Source organism: Calidris pugnax, unplaced genomic scaffold (genome assembly GCF_001431845.1).
Source record: "Calidris pugnax isolate Ruff unplaced genomic scaffold, ASM143184v1 scaffold79, whole genome shotgun sequence".
NCBI classification, from domain to species: domain Eukaryota; kingdom Metazoa; phylum Chordata; class Aves; order Charadriiformes; family Scolopacidae; genus Calidris; species Calidris pugnax.
In genome coordinates this window covers 1,192,591-1,211,498 of record NW_015090817.1, presented here as the reverse complement: position 1 = coordinate 1,211,498, position 18,908 = coordinate 1,192,591, and the positions used below count along the sequence as shown (strand labels likewise).

The window sequence follows — 18,908 nt, the reverse complement described above, 5'->3', positions numbered from 1 at the left end:
AAAACATTAAGAAGGCCACAAAGACATGAAAAAATAAATTCCCTTCTCTATTATCAAACATCAATTTATCCAAAGTTATAACGAAAAGGACCAGTACCAGGAAAATTGTTTAATCTTACTCTGCACTGGCCACAACAGTGGTATGAGAGTCTGTGGTGCTATGCATTTGCTGCTTGCGCAGAACATGCTGCTTGCGCATCCTGACCACAACAGTGGTATGAGAGTCTGTGGTGCTATGCATTTGGTGCTTGTGCAGAATAGGTTAATGACATTACATTTAAATGTAAAAAAGAAAATATTTTTTGCGAACACAAAGCAAGAACAGTGAGTCTTCTGTTCACTGAGAGTAAATACATTAGTTAAATCATGCTCATTCTAACCTTTTAACTCCTGCAAAAGATGCTTACAAAAACCATCTTTTTAGATGGCAAATTTGACAAAACAGGCCCAGTGAATTAAATCCCAGAATCAGGTATTCTAGGCAATGCCTGCATGACAGAGGGGAACTTTTTCCTCTACACAATGATGCTTTCTAGCAAGCACAGCAAATCTTATGTAGAAGAAATACAGGCACTTTATGAGGACAAAAATCACCAATGCTTATTTGTGGAATAATGTAGCAACTTTGAGGCAAGCCAACTTCACGTGAAGCAAACAATCATTTTTGTAGGAAGTTATATAAAGTAAATCAGTTATAGAAAGGACACGGTGCAACCAACAGCCTTGTATGTTACTGACAAGCTCATGGGTATATTTACAGAAAAATATTTACGGCTCTTTCATTTATCAACATTTGTAAAAATCAAACCCCAAATATTTGTTCTGAAACTATGATCACAAAAGCATTAAAATAGCATTATCTGGAACTAAAATATACAACAGCAGGGCAAGGTATAACACCCAACTAACTACAGAATACACAGAGGAGTGCTTCGTTAGAGGCAGCATCTTCCCAAGACCACCTTCCCTGGCACACTGACACCCAGTGCCACAGCCACTCAGACAGAGACAGGAGATGTGGCCCGCCACGTCTTTGCTCCTACATCCCAAAAATGTCTTACTTAAGCCTCTCTGGTGAGCACCAAGCCCACGCTGTAACGCAGCCTTCTTTTCCTACCTCTCCTGAGCATGTGCTCTCCCTGCAGCAGCTGAACGATGGCGGTCTGCGTGGCGGGCACGATGACGATGCTGCCGTCCTCGCGCCCGCAGACCAGGCGCCCGTGGGCAGGGATGTACACGCTGGCTGTCACCCTCAGGGGCTCGTTCATGTTTGGGATTAAGCTCAGCTGGTCTATAATCCCAGCAGGGCGAGGAGTCAGTTTATCAAAAGCTTCCTGGAGGGATACTGAAGTTGTTGTTTGCAGTCCTGCTTGAAAAGGAAAGAAAGAAAAAAGGAAGGGGTGAGGCAGGAGAAGGATTTAATAAAATAACGAATCAAGAACAGAAATTAGAAATGGTTTTCTGAGAAGATCTCAAAGTTTAAACACACCATGTTACAACACGTTGAACACAGTAAGAAGTATGTACTGGATATTAACTTACCAACTGTGTAACACGGAAACAACGTATGTGAGAATTGGGTAAGTATATGATTTAAGCTACAAGTTACACAGGCAGAGAGCAATGACCATATCTAGTATTTGGAAAAAAAGCAGTTAAAACCTAATACCTGAAAAATATTAATACTAAATTAAGATTTTGATCATATATGACAAAATTAAATCACTGTGACTCTTGCAAGAAGCTAACAATTAAACAAAACCAGCTTGAAGGATTAATAGGAAAAGCAGCAGTGCTTTATATCCAGCACCGAAACACACAGCAAAAATTAGAGACGCCCATTAAAGGGCTTGGCAACAAGACCATTAATTAGGTGTACCTTTTGCACTCTCCTGTTGCTCAAGACTATCAGGCACGCTCCAAATACAGAGTCTCCCTGAAGAGTCCCCTTGGATTAGCAGCTTATAGGGAACATCCCTCTGTCCATAGAAGAAGCGAGTAACTGGTGGGCATATTAGTAGCTGTTAAAAAACAAATTAACAAACTTTAGAACACATGCAAACCATGTACTGACCTCAAAATTTACTACGATGGATTTGCAAGAACAGCATTTGTAAATCAGATAGTTACTTATACCTAGTAGTATAGGTATAAGTACTAAATGTACGGCAGTCTTAGCTACATTAATTTATAGCAGATGCAGTCACAGCACAATATAAAATGAAGTATAGCTCAAAGAGGACTTTGCCCTACAAAATTGGATTTTCTTTACTTTGCAAGATTTTAAGCTTTCAGATACTAAAGCTCTTGCTCAGTTATTGCCTAATCATCATGCACATCACAACCTGACTTCCAACTCTCCAGGCGCTGATGAATGACAAACTGTTAGTATACAGGGACTGAAGAGTCACTTGACCGGAGACTAACCTCTGCATTTATCTGAAAACCAACAAGAGCCAACCCAAACAGCAGGGAAATTGCAGCATCTGTCTACTTTCTTCAGGAAAAGAAGAAATCCTAAAGGTCTACTTTGAAAGAGGAAAAAACTGGTTATGATGTATGTGTGTTTCAACTCTCTAAAAAAGAAATGTAGGCCATAAAAGAAACCCTAAAGATTTTACCTGTTTATCTGCTCTGTCCAACACGTTGTGCAGTAAAGGTGGAATTAAATTTTCTACTGCTTTCCCCACATCTCTGCGAAATGAATCACTAGCTGGTAGACAGCTGGGTTTAAGAACAAAGAGAAAGGAACAAAAAGCCTTATATTAGTAGAGAGTGATTACTACATCACTAGCTAAGTAATACTAAGCAAAAAGAACCCCCAAGCCCTTAAATAATACTCTTTTTTTTTTTCCCCAATTGTCTATAGAGTGTATAGCAGATCATTAATTTTAAAGTACAGGGTATGCTTCATCAATTAATAGCTGATTAATGTGAAAATATTCAAGGATGTGCAAGATAAAACTATCTCTACCCAGAACAGAAAGATGTTTGTGTGTCACGAAGATGTCAGAAGAAACTTGGGAAGTTATTTATTTTACTTTTGTCATTCTAAACTTATTTAACCTCTTTGATACCTAATTTCAAATTAATTTTATATTTTCACACTTACATGCACAAACTCAGCTGCTCATGCCTTCCCCCAATGCACTGAAAGAGTACTCCATTACAATAATGCAATCATTTTTAACATTCTACCCCACATAGCAAAATCCTATTTCTTCCTTACTTGGACCTCATTAAGGAAATATTGAAATTATATTCTATTTTAATTTATGACACTTGTTCCACAGCAAAATGCACCTCTTCCCATCACACAGCGTCATTAGGAAGTGAAAAAGAGTTAGTGTAACGTCAGAAAAAAGTGAGGCAATCTTGGTTGAGGCAATATAAATTACTGAGCATTGCTCCAACATGATACATGCTCATGGAACACTAGTTTCTGCAAGATCCCTATGATTTTTTAACAAAATCGAAGCCAAAGATACTCAATATTTCTTCAAATATGCTTGTGTTTTTATCTCAAAAAATAAAGAAACAGAGACTTTCCCTGTTGACTACCTGGCTGGCAATTTGTAGATGAAACTTTGCCCATCTTCTGTCCACACAATCACTTTATCAGCCGACACAAAGTCGCCCCCAGTCCAGGTTTGATCGTTTTCACTTGGGACTGAACATAAGAGGGAATAATCTCCAGCATCAAAAACCTGAAAAGGAAAAGTCTGCTGTAATTAACCAATTCCAGATTAAAATGCCCAGAGAACAGCTGATCTCAGTTTCAATACAGCCACACGAAAAGGACTTATAGCATCTTGATCAAAATGCCTTACTGGCAGTTTACTGAAATGCGTTTTTGGGTGAAAAGCAGGCAGGCCTTACCCTCCAGTACTTGGAGCACACTACCAGCAGCGACCGCTGGGTGAATGCACAGAAAGAAATGCTTTGACAGTCCTGACAATAAATAGGTTTTGACTCCTCTTCAAATACTGGTGTTGTATCCTGAAAACAAACAAAACCAACCTTAAATTAATGGCATCTTATTTAAACTTATCAGTCTGAAATTAAATAGAGCCATATTACCTTCTGTAATAACACCTTCAAAAAAAGCATTTATTGATGGTTTGAAATTTGCTCAAGTCATGAGCTTGTCAAGGTTTCTGTTAATTTTAACTGAACTAAATACTTATGTTTTATTTCGATATTCCCATGGGTGTATCATATCTTGAATACCAGCTTTCCTGTGATAAAGAGTCAAGTTTGCAGACTGTCCCAAACACCCTGTGCTGAGTCCGAGTCTCTGACTGGTCTATCACATCAGTGCTGTGCCTTGATTAAAGGCCTCAAAGCAAAATTTTCTCTTCTGGTTGTACTGGGGGTGGTCACTGCTAACGTGCCCAGACCCAGCACACACAGGAACTAGCTCCCAAGCTTCTACTTTCATAAAAACAGACCTTTATTGAGACAGAGCAGAAAAAACCAGGATAGCCAGGCAAGGAAGGCAAAAGCGGGGACTCAGATGTCCTAGATCAAAACTCCTTTCTCTGTTACACATCTCTGTAGCAAGACATTATTTTACTGAAATATTATTTCCTCATCTTCAAGACAGGCAGTGAGCTGCCTGTCCTACACAGAAATCATTCAAGTGCTCAGACAGTGTGACAGCCAGCAGCGTCTGAAGCTGAGAGTCTCTACACACAACGACATACAGATGGAAATCAGAAAATACCCAGCTGATTTTTCTTCTTGCTCACACTGAACTTAGGGACATGACGGAGTCCACGTGATAGAAACAGGCCGATGCTGTTTCATAAGACACCAGATGGCCAACTTTAAAGGAAAAACCAAACACTTGTAGCAGTTCTTATTCTATTATTTCTCATAAGAAGATCTGCAAGAGCATGTGGTATCCTCTTTTGTCACTTAAGTCTAACACACTCCCCAGCTGCACAGATTAGTGGTGCCTATTTAGTATCATCACTGTCAGTGAATTACCTTCCGCCCAGCCAGTCAGTGAAACTAAGCAGATTCAGCTCACGTTTCTTTCTCTCAAGGTTCCCCACAGCCCAAACAGACCAAATTCTGATAAGCTCCTGTTTGGTTATGTCTTTGTGTTTCTTAGTTCATAACAGCCAATACTCCTTACTGCTCCCAGCTGCCTTTGTAAGGGTAACTTAACTGAGATGTTTGCTCAAACACCACTCGCTGCATGACGAGGGCTTCCAGAAGATGCTGTGAGAGCAAACATACTCTCAGCAAGTTTGAAACCATGAAACTAAAAAAAGGGAATATCATCCCTATCCCCTGATGGGGTGAAAAGCAAGGAATTCATTACATTGGTCTTCCAAGCTAGTGCAAACTGTGTTGATTCTGCATTATAAATATTCTGGAAATAAACAAGTTCATGAAAAAAATAGTTTATTTATGTATCATAAGGTTGTTTTTCCACAGTTGCTAAACATCTACAGTAAGCTCCATCTTTTACAAGAGGCTTCTGCAAATAGCTGATTTGCCAGAGGTCTATGAGACCTGCAGCAAACCTCTTTTAGGACTTCTATTGATTAGTACACAGGAAGGTGGGAACTGCCAAACAACAGAGCGAGCTGTAGAGAATCCCAAATAATGAATATTCCTAACACCGGATTCCCAGCTCAGCAAGCCTTCAGGTATCTCCACAGCACACTTCTTATCTTTCCCAAATAAAATACTATGTTTATTATTAAATTTAATACTAAAATTATTAATACTAAATTTAATAATATTAGTGATATAGTATGATACAATAAAACTATAATGAAGATTTTTAAAAAATTAAGTACAGATATCATTAAGAGCATAAGAAATGCAGCTGGAGAACTTAAGATTGAAAAAAAAATGAAGTATTGTGATAAAGTCACTTCGATAATGCCACCACAGCATTCATATCACACGACTCCTATGCAGTACGGGTCAAGCTTTAACTCTGTGAATTATTTCTTCTACTTGTACTAGACAGAGTAAACATGTAATTATTAGCATCACCTCTTGCAACTAAAGAGTACTTACACTGCAAGCCCCTGCACATAGAAGTTTGGCCTGTACTGAATAATGGATGCAGCACAGCATCCACATCGGTTTGGGAGGGTAAACATTGCTATGACAGTCTTTGTTATAGGAGACTTGTAGAAATTGGGGGATGATCCTACTCTTAATTTTGAAATAAGTTCTCCGAGTCAAACATGAGAAAGATTAGGAGTTCTGCTGGTAACATGAAGAATCAATAAAGCAAAATCAAGGAAGATGATTTTCAAATGGCAAGAGGAAAAAATCGTAATATCCTTAGGGAGCTGGGAGAGCAGGAAACACCATTAACAGAAGTTCTCCCTTCATCACAACAGGAAATATCATTAATTCAGAAGCCTTTGTTTACCTGCATGCGACTAACTTCAGAGGTTATTATCCACACTTTCAGGATGCCAGTCACCGAAACCGCTACAACAGTATCCTCTGGGGAAAAACAAACATTAGGCTGATAAGTACAAGGACGTCTTCATTTTGTTGCACACTTGTGCATATCCGAGTACAAAAAGACATCGAGAGTACCTCAACGTTAAAGTTTATCAAAACATTCCTGAAGTGTTTGCTTCAAAAATCAAACGTTTATTCGCAAAGTGGTATTCCAGAAGCACGTATACACATGCACAAACACAGATTCCATGGGTTTGTGTTTACAGTCTCATTCTTAATTAATTCTAGGACTTAAATTAAATGGGGAGGACATACAGTTGATTCTAGTATTGCTCTCAGACATAGTATTTGCTGGGTGCTGCCCAAAATCACAAGCAGCAACGTTCCAGTTCCTTCCCAGGTTCTTGAAAAAGTTGAAAATAGTGTTTGTCTTATAGTGAGACAAAACCATAACAAAAGCAACAAAACTAATTACCTTGCGTTCTGTTGGATCGAATGATAGTCATGGAGCTGATCCAGTCAGGAGATATCTTTGATAATAAAGAATAAAGAACTTCAAGGCTGGTAGCATCCACGACGAGAATTTCTGGATAGTGTCCATGGCATAATAACCTCCCTTCACGCTGAGTCCCAACTGTAAACTGATAGAACTACATGGATATTAACAAAATACAGAAGGTTATACTCTGTGTGAGACACCAATTACTTCATTTTCCATCAAAACCAGGATTTCATAAGTATATTCTAATGGCTGTATGTTTAAAAATCACTACTGTGCACTGCTGAGGAGTAGATTTTTGCAGAGGCCCCTTCTCTCCTCTCCCCTTCCCAAGGCGGCCCTTACCCCACACACCCAGCTCCTGGACCTGACAGAGCCTTCCTCAGCCTTCCCTGCCGAGATCATCCTCATGCAGTACTCCTCCAGAACTGTGTTCCTTCTCCTCCTCTCTTTCCAGCCTCTAGGGTTAATTATGCTTTTATTCCCCCTAACACTGAAGCACAGCACATCCAGCATACACCAAGAGATACTCCAGTATGCATATAATGTCATTATTAAGCTTAAAAAGGAAACAAGCCAGGCTTGCTTTATTCCTGCTCTATAGGTATCCATGCTCTCAATACAGAAGAGGAGCTGTGAAGCATACCCAAAGCACTAACCTGGATGCCCGTATGCGTGCAGGCTAGTTTAGTGAACTCGATGCATCTCCCGTCGTTCACATCCCACAGACACATCTCCCTAAAATACAAAAAGCAGATTAAAACTATAAGGAAAATATTCCAGTCTTCTAGGCTAAATCATCTAGGCTAAATCGTGAACATACAAAGTATATTTTATTTAAAAGTTGTAGAGTATGACTTTTTTTTTCTCTTGAATTTACCTGTCGCAAATCCAAAAGCTCCTCAGTATCACAGTAGAGAAGACCCACCATTTGGAATATTTATAGACAGTAGTTTAAGTGAAAAATGCTGCATGTGCAAACCGGATCTCTACCCTCTACTTCCATTCTTTAACACACCTGCATATGAATAAATCCTCAGGGAACTCACCCGCTTTCCGATGCGCTCACTATATACTGCTTTTCACTGGAAGCAGAGGCCTTGGATAAACAAGTAATTGAGGCTGTATGACCAAACAACAGAGCTCTGGGATTAATCTAGAATCAGGGAAATAAAATGTCAAGTAAAAATAACAAAGGCACTATTACTTAACCACAACATACATATTCCAGATCTCCATTTTACGTATTATCAATACATGTGTTAATATATATACACACACATGCATTTAATTAGCATAGCAGCAGATACATAATCTTGAAAGAGTTTGGACAGAACACTGCTCTAGTACATGGAAGAAAAGGGCTTCTACCTAATGCTGTAACGCAAATTTGTGGAAAAGAAATGCATTTTACACCAAACATGCTATCAATGATTTAAATCATGGGCTGAATTTGGTCCAACTTGAACAAAAAAAACTGTGTTCTACTGCAACAATAGTTCCCGCCCAAATCCAGTACATACCACAACTCAATATATTCATAAATAAAATAATACCCATGTATAGATTAAAGATAAAAAAGAAAACTGTCCTTTATTTGTCCTTTCTAGAAAGAACTAGTTGCTTTTTCCTTTTCTTTAAATATACCAGACATAAACATAATTTATGGGGGTAATTCACAGACTTTCAAATTTTTAGGTATTCAATATAAACTTTTCCTGAAGCGTGCTGTTTATTTTACATGAGATTATTGTTTTGCTATTCCATTCCAAGAGTTTAAAACCCTTTATACCATGGCAAACTATGAGATTATATTCCAAATAGACATTTGCAGATTTCAACTCCAGGGCAGCAACTGGCATTAAACAATTAATCATCAACCTTCATCTCTGCTACTAGCTTTTCGTCTCTTTCAGTTTGCATGGAAAAAAAAAGTTGGATAAAATAATAACCTTAAAAAGTTCTCCAAGTACAGTCCTCTGGTCACTGGAATCTGTTTTCACAAAACAATATTAAGCAGCTAAACTTGAAAGTACCAACTAGTTTATTGAAAGTACCAACTAGTTTAGAGCAGCTCCAGAAAAGAGGAAGTAATTACTTCCAAAAATTACTGCAGGAGCAGCAACAAAGTTCAAAACCAAAACCGTCTCTTTCTAAGTGCCAATCCAGACCTCATGAGAGGGGGGAAGGAAGGACAAGTCAAGAGGGCACAAAAAGAACTGAAGACCAGAACGGATGCTCCATCAAAGAACAAAATCACACTGGCAACTCCAATATGCACTTTAGACACAGAATTCAGATCCTACAGACTTTAGCCTTACCTCTAAATCCGCAGAAAGGTCCCAGAGACATATCTGTCCGTCGTGGCAGCCCGTGACGATCATGGAGGCGTCCTCCATGAGCAGCAGGGTGGATATGCAGTGCGTGGGGGCTCTGCGGCCCCACAGGACGATGGGCAGAACCAGGCTGTTCCCTGCCATTTTGCTTTCACGCCTGTCAATTTCATCAAGAGAAGAAATATTATGTCTCAGCAGATACGCCAGTCCTGCACTTAGCATGATCTTATCCTCACCAAAAATTAGAATACTAGCCCAAAGTGAATTCATAAGTATTTTATACAAAAAAAAAAAGTCACTAGATAGGCCATTCTTCAAATAAAATACAGTGTACCATCATCTCTCATCAGGGAATGCACTATTTTCATATACGTGTTAAATAACATTCTTTAACAGTCACTTGAAAAACACAGTGAGCCATGGTAGTATTATATCTTCACAATTTTGATTTCTTACACATTTTGCAAAAAACACTTTTCAAAGTGGCCTTTCCTACACACATAGATACTTTTACCAAATAGCATCTCCCTACGCACACAGGTGCTTTTGCCAGAATCATTCCTTTTACAATAATTTTGAAGGAAGGAAGGCTTTAAGTCCCAGGGCTGCAGCAGTTATTACACGCCCAATGGAAGAGTTCATCCCCATTTGCAAATGCAACAACTTTTATTCAAAAAAATAGGCCCTGGAGTTTTCTACAGATGACTATGCACTTTTCAAAAATACAGTTCTGTTCGCAGTGTTACATTGGCATAGCTTTGTCAAATGGATATTTATGCTGGAATGTGCAGTACCCTGCATTAGGTGAAATTAGAGGTAGAAATCATTGTCAAGGTTAATGCCGTTCCTTAATTCATACTCTTACTCCGATAGTTCCTTCCCACTCACACCCCCAGCTAAAGAGGCTAACTAAAACAAACAAGAGCTAATTAGAGACAGCCTAATTAAAAATACATGCTAGTTTTGAACCTTTCAGTTTCTGGTTTCTAAGCCCAAGTGGTAAATGTTTTCAAAGCAACACCTCTCGGATGTCGGTGGCTCACGATTCCCTCCTATACCCTTGCCTTCCTCGGAGGCAGACACAGCCACCAGCACGAGCTGGGATGAAGGAAAAGGAATTGGCTTATCAGTATCAAAAGATGTGGTTTGAGGGGAAAAACCCATCCTTACAAGCTTTATCAAAGCTATTTAGAACTAAACCAAACTGGGAAAGGACTAAATCCAGCAATCGCCATGATTTGCCATATGAACTAGATTCTGGCCACTGTCCAACAGGAAATAGATGCGCCACTATCTTTACAGCAACATTTAGTATCTTATAAATATATTGACACAAATAACATGGTGAAATTTTCATCTGTCACAAAGCCAAGATTTTCTTGGTGACTGGGAAATACACAACAACAAACATGTTTGAATCATAACTTCAGAGAGAAAGAAAACATCATAGGAACTGATGTTGTCCTAATAAAAAAACCAGTTAGGGAGATTAGCGCAAGCCTTAAACACCCAAATAAACCACTGTTTTTGGTAGCAACATTCAGAGTTTGCCAACCACTTAAACGCTTTTATAATGTAGGATCCCTGAATCTGAGTTTGCTTATACTGAGCTTGGCAATGTATTGGCAGTTCTCTCCAATTTGAGTTAAGGGAAGTTATTGCTTGGAGCACTTTGTGATAACTGAGTGGGCAAAACAGTTGTGCTAAATAAATAAAATAAATCCTCCATATGTAGAGGTTTATGTTCTAAACTCACCATGGCTCAAACCAGAGCAGAATTTCTGATTTAGAGGAGTATAAACACACCAAAACCAGGCAGAATTCACTCAATATTTTTTTTAAAAAAAGTGTATTTTCCTGTCTTTCTATAGATATGTACATATTCTTCTAACTTGAGTGATCCAGCAATATTTGCATCTGTTCATAACCTATTAGGTTATGAACCTATAGGTTCATAAACCTATTTTACAACATTTCAAAGGAGGGAAAAACATAATGAATTATGACAAATAAATAATAAATAAAGGTCATACTGAATCTAAGCCAGGCTCGTTGCAACTGCCCTTCCCTGCTGCAGTAAGGGACAACTGCCCTTCCCCTCGGTGTCCCCACGATGCTCCATCAGACCCCAGCTGCTGCCAAACCCCACACAAACCACTTCACCAGCTTCACGCTGCTGTGGGCATTCACTGAATAATCTTCAGTTCCACTGAAAACCACCCTGCGAGCTTCAGTCTCCCCTTTGAGACAAAGAGTCCACATAAGCAGAGGGAACTACTGAAATCTTCCTCGCGCCAGCCACAGACTTGACTTTTGATCTTACACTACCCAGTGGCGACTCCCACGCTGAAACCAGTGCTTGCTGCATCAAAAATACTGTCTATTTCACAACATTGCTCTTTACTATACTTCCACCCTGAAGGACTCTATGGAGTTCAATAGAAATTAACGTCATCTCTCATCTATATAAAAATTACAATGCAACTTCTTCAAGAAAGTATTTTTTTAATTCATTTTGACCAATGCTGCTAGTACTCCTCGAGCGAACTACCTCTGTGGCCAGAGCAATCGAACCCGCTAATGTAGATGGAAAAATGGGGGAAGGGAAGGCAGCAGGAGCAGAATAACACACAGCTTAGTGTTACTGCCTGGGAAACCGCTCCCGGGGCCAGCGGGACCCACCGACCCTCAAACTGCTGGGAAGGAAGAGACACAGAATGGTTTTTTCATTTTTTCCACAAAATCTGTATCAGTAAAACTCTAATATCACTTACTGTGAAGTGCCATTTTATGCCAACTCATTTCTTGCATCCAAGTGGACTATCTTTATTAACAGCTATTTATTTTATAAAGTGTTATTATTTAATGAGCAAGTATAAATAAAGACCAGCAACCAAACGTTTAACCTACTGCACCATACTACCAGCTCCCCTGGAATCAGCAGCTGTAAAACATGCCTGCAAAGGTAGTGTTAATTGTTATGCAATGGGAGATCAATTGTTCTGTCTGGGTGACCACAACACAGAACTGTAAAAGTACAAAAAATTAAAGAATACAGTGACCTTAATAAAGAGCTACGACTCTTAAAAAGTCTTTTTTTGATAGTGAAATAATAAAAATATAGTGAAAAACAGAAATAAGGTGTCTAGATGTAATATACATTAAAAAAGGCAATTTAAAAAAAAATAAAAAAAATCACCAAAACGAACAAGAATACCCATTTCCCTCTTTCACCACCCAGTTTTTGTAGGTCCCCCTGCTCCGGGGTCGAAAAACAGAAATAAGGTGTCTAGATGTAATATACATTAAAAAAGGCAATAAAAAAAAAAAATCACCAAAATGAACAAGAATACCCATTTCCCTCTTTCACCACCCAGTTTTTGTAGGTCCCCCTGCTCCGGGGTCACGCTGGTAGCAGAGAGCTCAAAAGGACCTGTTTGACCACTCTTCCTCCAAGGAGATTTTATCCTGACTGTAAATGCTATTTGATCATCAGTGCAATCTATGAACTAAGTTTTAATGGCTAATAGAGCAATCTATCAACATTTTCAGAATTTAATGAGCAAGTATAAATAAAGACCAGCAACCAAACGTTTAACCTACTGCACCATACTACCAGCTCCCCTGGAATCAGCAGCTGTAAAACATGCCTGCAAAGGTAGTGTTAATTGTTATGCAATGGGAGATCAATTGTTCTGTCTGGGTGACCACAACACAGAACTGTAAAAGTACAAAAAATTAAAGAATACAGTGACCTTAATAAAGAGCTACGACTCTTAAAAAGTCTTTTTTTGATAGTGAAATAATAAAAATATAGTGAAAAACAGAAATAAGGTGTCTAGATGTAATATACATTAAAAAAGGCAATTTAAAAAAAAATAAAAAAAATCACCAAAACGAACAAGAATACCCATTTCCCTCTTTCACCACCCAGTTTTTGTAGGTCCCCCTGCTCCGGGGTCACGCTGGTAGCAGAGAGCTCAAAAGGACCTGTTTGACCACTCTTCCTCCAAGGGGATTTTATCCTGACTGTAAATGCTATTTGATCATCAGTGCAATCTATGAACTAAGTTTTAATGGCTAATAGAGCAATCCATCAGCATTTTCAGAGCTGAAAAAGCTGACAAGCAACCAAAAAAGTCTCCTCTCATTCCCTATTGCTCACAGGTCTGGGACCAAGTCACAGTATTTCTGTGGCACCTGATTGTTTCACTGCTGCAAATGGCTGTGATTTTGAATAAATATTCAAAAATTCTTCCAAATTGCACAAAATTGTTCCTTGAAATATTGCAGTCAGCTTAATGCTCTTCCATCCAAACTACTTACAAGAACTTTAAAATTGACAGCACTATAGACTCTGGGACCAAGTCACAGTATTTCTGTGGCACCTGATTGTTTCACTGCTGCAAATGGCTGTGATTTTGAATAAATATTCAAAAATTCTTCCAAATTGCACAAAATTGTTCCTTGAAATATTGCAGTCAGCTTAATGCTCTTCCACCCAAACTACTTATAAGAACTTTAAAATTGACAGCACTATAAACTGAAGAATATTACAACATACAAAAGTACCAGCACATACAAGTAACCTACTGTATATTTCCATGCAGAAAAACATGAGAGAAAGCACTGAAAAACATTAACAGCAAAATACTTTCTAAAGGCCTACAGATATTCACATTTCAAAACTTTACCCAAGAGAAACAGAATTCTTAGAATATTTCATATCAACCGTTGGGGGAGAGAGAACAAAAAGAAAAACTACCTCTTTCCTTCTAGTTTTTTATTATGGTACCGCAATGCCTTCATTAAAAACTTCATTTTCAGAAAGCACCACAAGCTCATTTTAACAGCTGAAGAATTCAGTCTACAAAGAACAACCCTCCTCTCTCACTGGCGAACACCGAATACATCCCCTGCAAAAACCCAAACTCACTTATTGTCTGTAAACAATCAATAATTTTTTTTTTTTTTACATCATTGATGACAAACTAGAGTAGCAAGTAAACACTGTGCCATTGACAAATAGTCAAAAAGCACGCTGTGAATCGTTACAAATGAAATCCCACGCTTTAGTTAGTTACTTATACCTCTCTAGAATAAACTATTTTTGCAGAAAAGGGAACTGGAACTTGGAACTGGAGGAACTGGAAAATGGAGATGTCAAAGTGAGTCGAGTTCTTCCCAGTTAATACCCCTCTGTCTTCATTGGGATCATTACGCTTTGATCTTGTCACTTCCACAAGTGCCACAATCCCAGTTTCCTTCCCCCAAACACACAATAAAAGGATGAGTTTGTGTTATTGCATGCCTGCAGGGGTGTGGGTATGTGTATATACATATGGATAAAAACACATTTCTATTTATTTTGCTTCACTTTCAGACTAACTGTCACCTCAAATCAAAGTCTGATGATGAAGTTACAAGGCAGATACACAGAAAATTGTAGAGTTAACAGTAGGTTAACAGTAGGCTCAATATAAAGCAGGGGAATGACCAGGTGAGACAGTGTAAAACAAAGGTCAGGTGCACGGTCAGAGAGCTTTGTAACAATTGTTTCTGTAACAGATTAAAGGTTGAGTCATGTAATATTTCTGCCTCATCTGGCCCACAAAATAAAGCTCACGTGCAGCAAGTCAGAATAACACCTGAACAAAGAGTCTGCACACAAACCGCAGCAGGATTCTAAGCCTTTATCAGATAGGTTATTACCTTCTGCCACAACTCACACTTGGAAACTAATTCCAGTATTTCAGAAAATGATTAGCTGTCTGCTTGTTGCATATGCTTTTATCTTTCCAAGTGACAGCAAGAGATAGGCAAAAAAACCCAGAAGCTTTCCTCCACCTGTATACAAACTGCTCCTGAAACGGGAACATTCTATTTGCAATTTCCTCAAGTTTTCCAACAACTTTCAGTCACAATTGCAAGCCTCGAGACATCATTAAACCTTGCAAGCCTCAAGTTATTTACCCCGCAACAGCATCCGTAATAAGGATTTTTACAGCCAGAAAAAGCACCCAAACAAAATCAATTTACAGCAGGAAGCCCAGCAGCTAGCGAGAGCGACTCTTCCCCTCCACGTTGCCCTGGGACAATAAAACCAGTTTCCAGTTTCCTTCCACGCCTGCCACTAGCAAACGGAGATAGCCCTCTAGCTGGTACTATTTCCGTGCCCTGTGTGCCAGGAAAGAGAAACAGTTGTGGCCAATGCATAGGGAGATTTCCTTGCCCTTATATATCCCAGTGGGTAGACATACGGGGAAAGGTTTAAAAAGAAGCAGGGATAATGATGTTGCAGACTGCACGAGTAGAAAAAAAAAAGCTAAAGGAGAGGAAGGAAGAAGAACACATGGGACTGGAGATGCCTCCAGCAGAGAAAGCCAAAAGGCATTATCAAAATTAATAAATAAAGGCATAACCAAAATTATGGAGCAAGTCACAGCAGTGTCTCCCAAAGACAGACTGAGAACATCCTGTAATACTTCAGTACTCCCATGTCCTGTCACACCACTGTGGAACAGCTTCTTTGGGGGAAAAAGTAAAGAGGTAAGTAAATTGCCTTAACAGAGCACAGCAAAAGCCAAGATGAGCTCTTTACAAACACTTTTATTTCAATTAGAACAAATGCATAAAGAATTAATCTTAGGATACGTATGGCCACTGAAAGAATCTCCCCAAAAAAACACATCTATGAATTGACTGTTTCCTTATCATATACGCTCTTGGTATGTACCAGCTCCAAAACGAACCATTAAAGGCTGCCAAATGAACATCTGCTTTTAAATAAATGTAACTGTGCTTATGTTCACAGCAACTCAGAAAGGTTAAGAATAAATCATTCCCTTCCCTATCAATGTTTACCACATGTTAATGCCATTTTCTGTATTTTCAGCAGAATTTAAATTATGTTATTATTCAGATTTGCTACCAATAAGTACAGAGATGGCTGCCATCCATGACATCAGGACAAACCTTTTAAGTGGATTGCATATTTTCAAGCAAACAGCAATTTTTATGCCTAATATTTTTCACACAGACAGAACCTTTCATTCAAAAAGACATTAGTTAAGCATTGTAACACCCCTCCTAAACCATTTACATAAAGACAATCATACATTTATGGTAAAGGCTCATCATGGCTTCCATTTGAATAATCCAATGCATTTTATAAAAATGTGATGATTTTAAATTTAATTACAAATGAACTTTTCCATTGGGGATGGAGAAAAAGGATTAATGAGGCAGGGAAAAGAAAATTAAGTACTTTAGCCAGAGTCGCAGAAATCTTTCACTATCAGAAGCCATATATTTAAACAAGAAATAAACAGCTTTGAGTAAATAAACCCTGAATTATCAACAACAACAACAAAATATTATTGCAATACTATGCTGAAAACTACTTGTAAAAAGAAGTATTTTAAAATGTATTTTTTCACTAAGCGAGTATCATAAGGAAACAGGTGAAGAATGCCATTAATTTTGTTAGCTGTACAGTCAAGAAGCAATTTGTTCCTGATGCCAGCAGCAGCAGTTTTAGTGCCACCCCCGTGCACATGGACACACACACAAATACACACAAATACACACACACAATGGAACAGCAGCTGGGGCAACTAGGACTACATTAATTTGGATACTCAACTTTTCTTGTTCCAATACACACACAGAAAGCCCCCAACAGGTATCAATGAGAACTGACATAGCCCTACACAAGCAAGAGGTGCAAGGACTTCCCAAGGCCCCACTTCCATAAACACAGCACACTTCATTTTACTACTATGAATATTCACACTGCTCTCCCTAACCCTACTCATTAAAACAGAACTGAGTGTATCTGCAGGAGAGAACTAACCTACTATTTTGAACTTGGTTGAAACTGTTAGGCTACAGTGAACAGGTGATTTCAATCCAGGTAATGACTAGCAAACCAGATTGTCCTTCTCAATATGCTGATCAAGGATTAAAAGATTATGGGCACCTGACCTTCTTTTACCCCCATGCACTGTGTTGATTCAAAATTCATCACCACAAGTCTTCTCTGCTTTTTGCCTAAATTGGGAGCTTTCCTGTAACACCATGCAGCCAGTACCTCTAGGTCCCCCTAGTCAAGGTATCTGTAACAGCTCTCTCCAAACTGCAGTGCTACATCATTAACACAGCTGTATTTTAAGCACTCCCAGACTATACTTCTCACGGGGTTCCGTCTTGAATTGGCCATTACACATTACAGTGTTCTAAATAAAAAAATCATAAACAATACTATCAAACCTTCCCAACACACTTGGGATCAAAATCTAATTCAACAAATACAAACTTGTGCTCCAAAACAGAAATTGAGAAGTAACTAGTTAAGATGCAAGCTCTTCCTTAATTGTTAGGGGGTAATAACAGCAATGACCCAAATGCATGATTACTGCTTGCCCCTTGCCCAGCTGAGTGAATGACTACAAAAGCCCAATTTCAAAGCACATGAAGGTAAGATTGGTTATCCCTCCTCCCTCAGAAAAACACAACTCCTATAAATAGTTAAAAGGTTATAAAACAAGCAAGAAGAGGAATTAACAATTTAGGACTCTAAATCCTTCATTATAGTTAAGAGACACTTTTGAAAGCCATTTGCAGGTTTTTCTGGCACTTAATTTGATGACACATAAAATCCGCATATATTTTTCCTGTTTAAAGCTGTCATGATCACATGAAGGACAGTTACCCAGAGCAGTTGCAAAAGCAAACTCTAAATCATATCCCTGGCTGCCAGCAATACCATGGCAGTCACAAAAAAAGGAAATAGATTAGGAAGGCCACGACATAATGAAAATTTGGCATTAAAAGAAATTCAAGTACCCACAAAGGATTATTTCTCTATGAAGAGTAGCTCCTCAGATAACTTTCCATTACCAGAGGAAGAGCTCTCCATCTCATTAATAATCGGTCACTTATTACTGACTCCCGTGACACATCCACGCGCCAGCCCAATGTCCACAGCAGGGCGGTGCATTTTGGGTTAAAACTTGCTAAAACGAGAAGCCCGAGACCTGCAAGCCTTAGGCTGGAGAGCAGGTCCCTAGCACTGCCCGGGCAGGTGAAGCCACCGGAGCCTGCCGCCGCAGAGAAGCCGCCGGTGATGGACGCGGCCGGGGCTGCGGGCCGCTGCCATCGCCTCCAGGCAGGTGCCGGTGCCGCCGCCCCCTCCCGCATAACAACATGGCGGCCCCCGGGGAGGGTACCCGCTACCTGAAGGTTGCCGGTGACCGGCGGGCACTCACCTATATCCCCGCCGGGGCGGTGGGGAGGGTGGCCGGGCGCCGCTCTCCCTCGCCCGGTGCGGCGACCAGCTGACACACCGCCGGCTGCCGTGACTCCTCGCCGCCGCTGTCGCAAAGCCCCCGGCCGTCGTGACTGACGGCAGGCAGAGGCAACCGGCGTCGCCATGGAAACCAGGCGCTCCCTCTCCCGGCCCCCCCCCGACGCGGCGCGGGTAGGTTCTGAGATAAAAAAACCCACCAAAATCCAATTTTTGCCATCGAAAGGGAAGGGTCGTCCCCATAATGTCACCAAAAATAGCGCCGAGACAAGGAGAATTCCGAAGTTGGCACATTTTGAGGGAATTCCGACCCCAGATGATT

At 39.7% G+C, this 18,908-nt stretch overlaps 1 protein-coding gene across 1 annotated transcript in view; it reads right to left on the bottom strand.

The window, feature by feature from the left end:
• WDR7 (WD repeat domain 7) overlaps positions 1 to 18,680 on the bottom strand; it is a 94,774-nt gene extending 76,094 nt beyond the window's left edge. Inside the window, exons 1-11 of the mRNA XM_014939790.1 lie at positions 18,549 to 18,680; positions 9,265 to 9,436; positions 7,993 to 8,099; positions 7,603 to 7,681; positions 6,920 to 7,094; positions 6,407 to 6,483; positions 3,880 to 3,999; positions 3,562 to 3,707; positions 2,622 to 2,724; positions 1,880 to 2,021; positions 1,118 to 1,366 (exon numbers count right to left, since the gene is read on the bottom strand). Coding sequence (XP_014795276.1) covers positions 1,118 to 1,366; positions 1,880 to 2,021; positions 2,622 to 2,724; positions 3,562 to 3,707; positions 3,880 to 3,999; positions 6,407 to 6,483; positions 6,920 to 7,094; positions 7,603 to 7,681; positions 7,993 to 8,099; positions 9,265 to 9,423 — 1,357 coding nt within the window. The 5' untranslated portion in view covers positions 9,424 to 9,436; positions 18,549 to 18,680. The remainder of the gene's footprint in view (positions 1 to 1,117; positions 1,367 to 1,879; positions 2,022 to 2,621; positions 2,725 to 3,561; positions 3,708 to 3,879; positions 4,000 to 6,406; positions 6,484 to 6,919; positions 7,095 to 7,602; positions 7,682 to 7,992; positions 8,100 to 9,264; positions 9,437 to 18,548) is intronic.
• Positions 18,681 to 18,908: the final 228 nt, after the last annotated feature.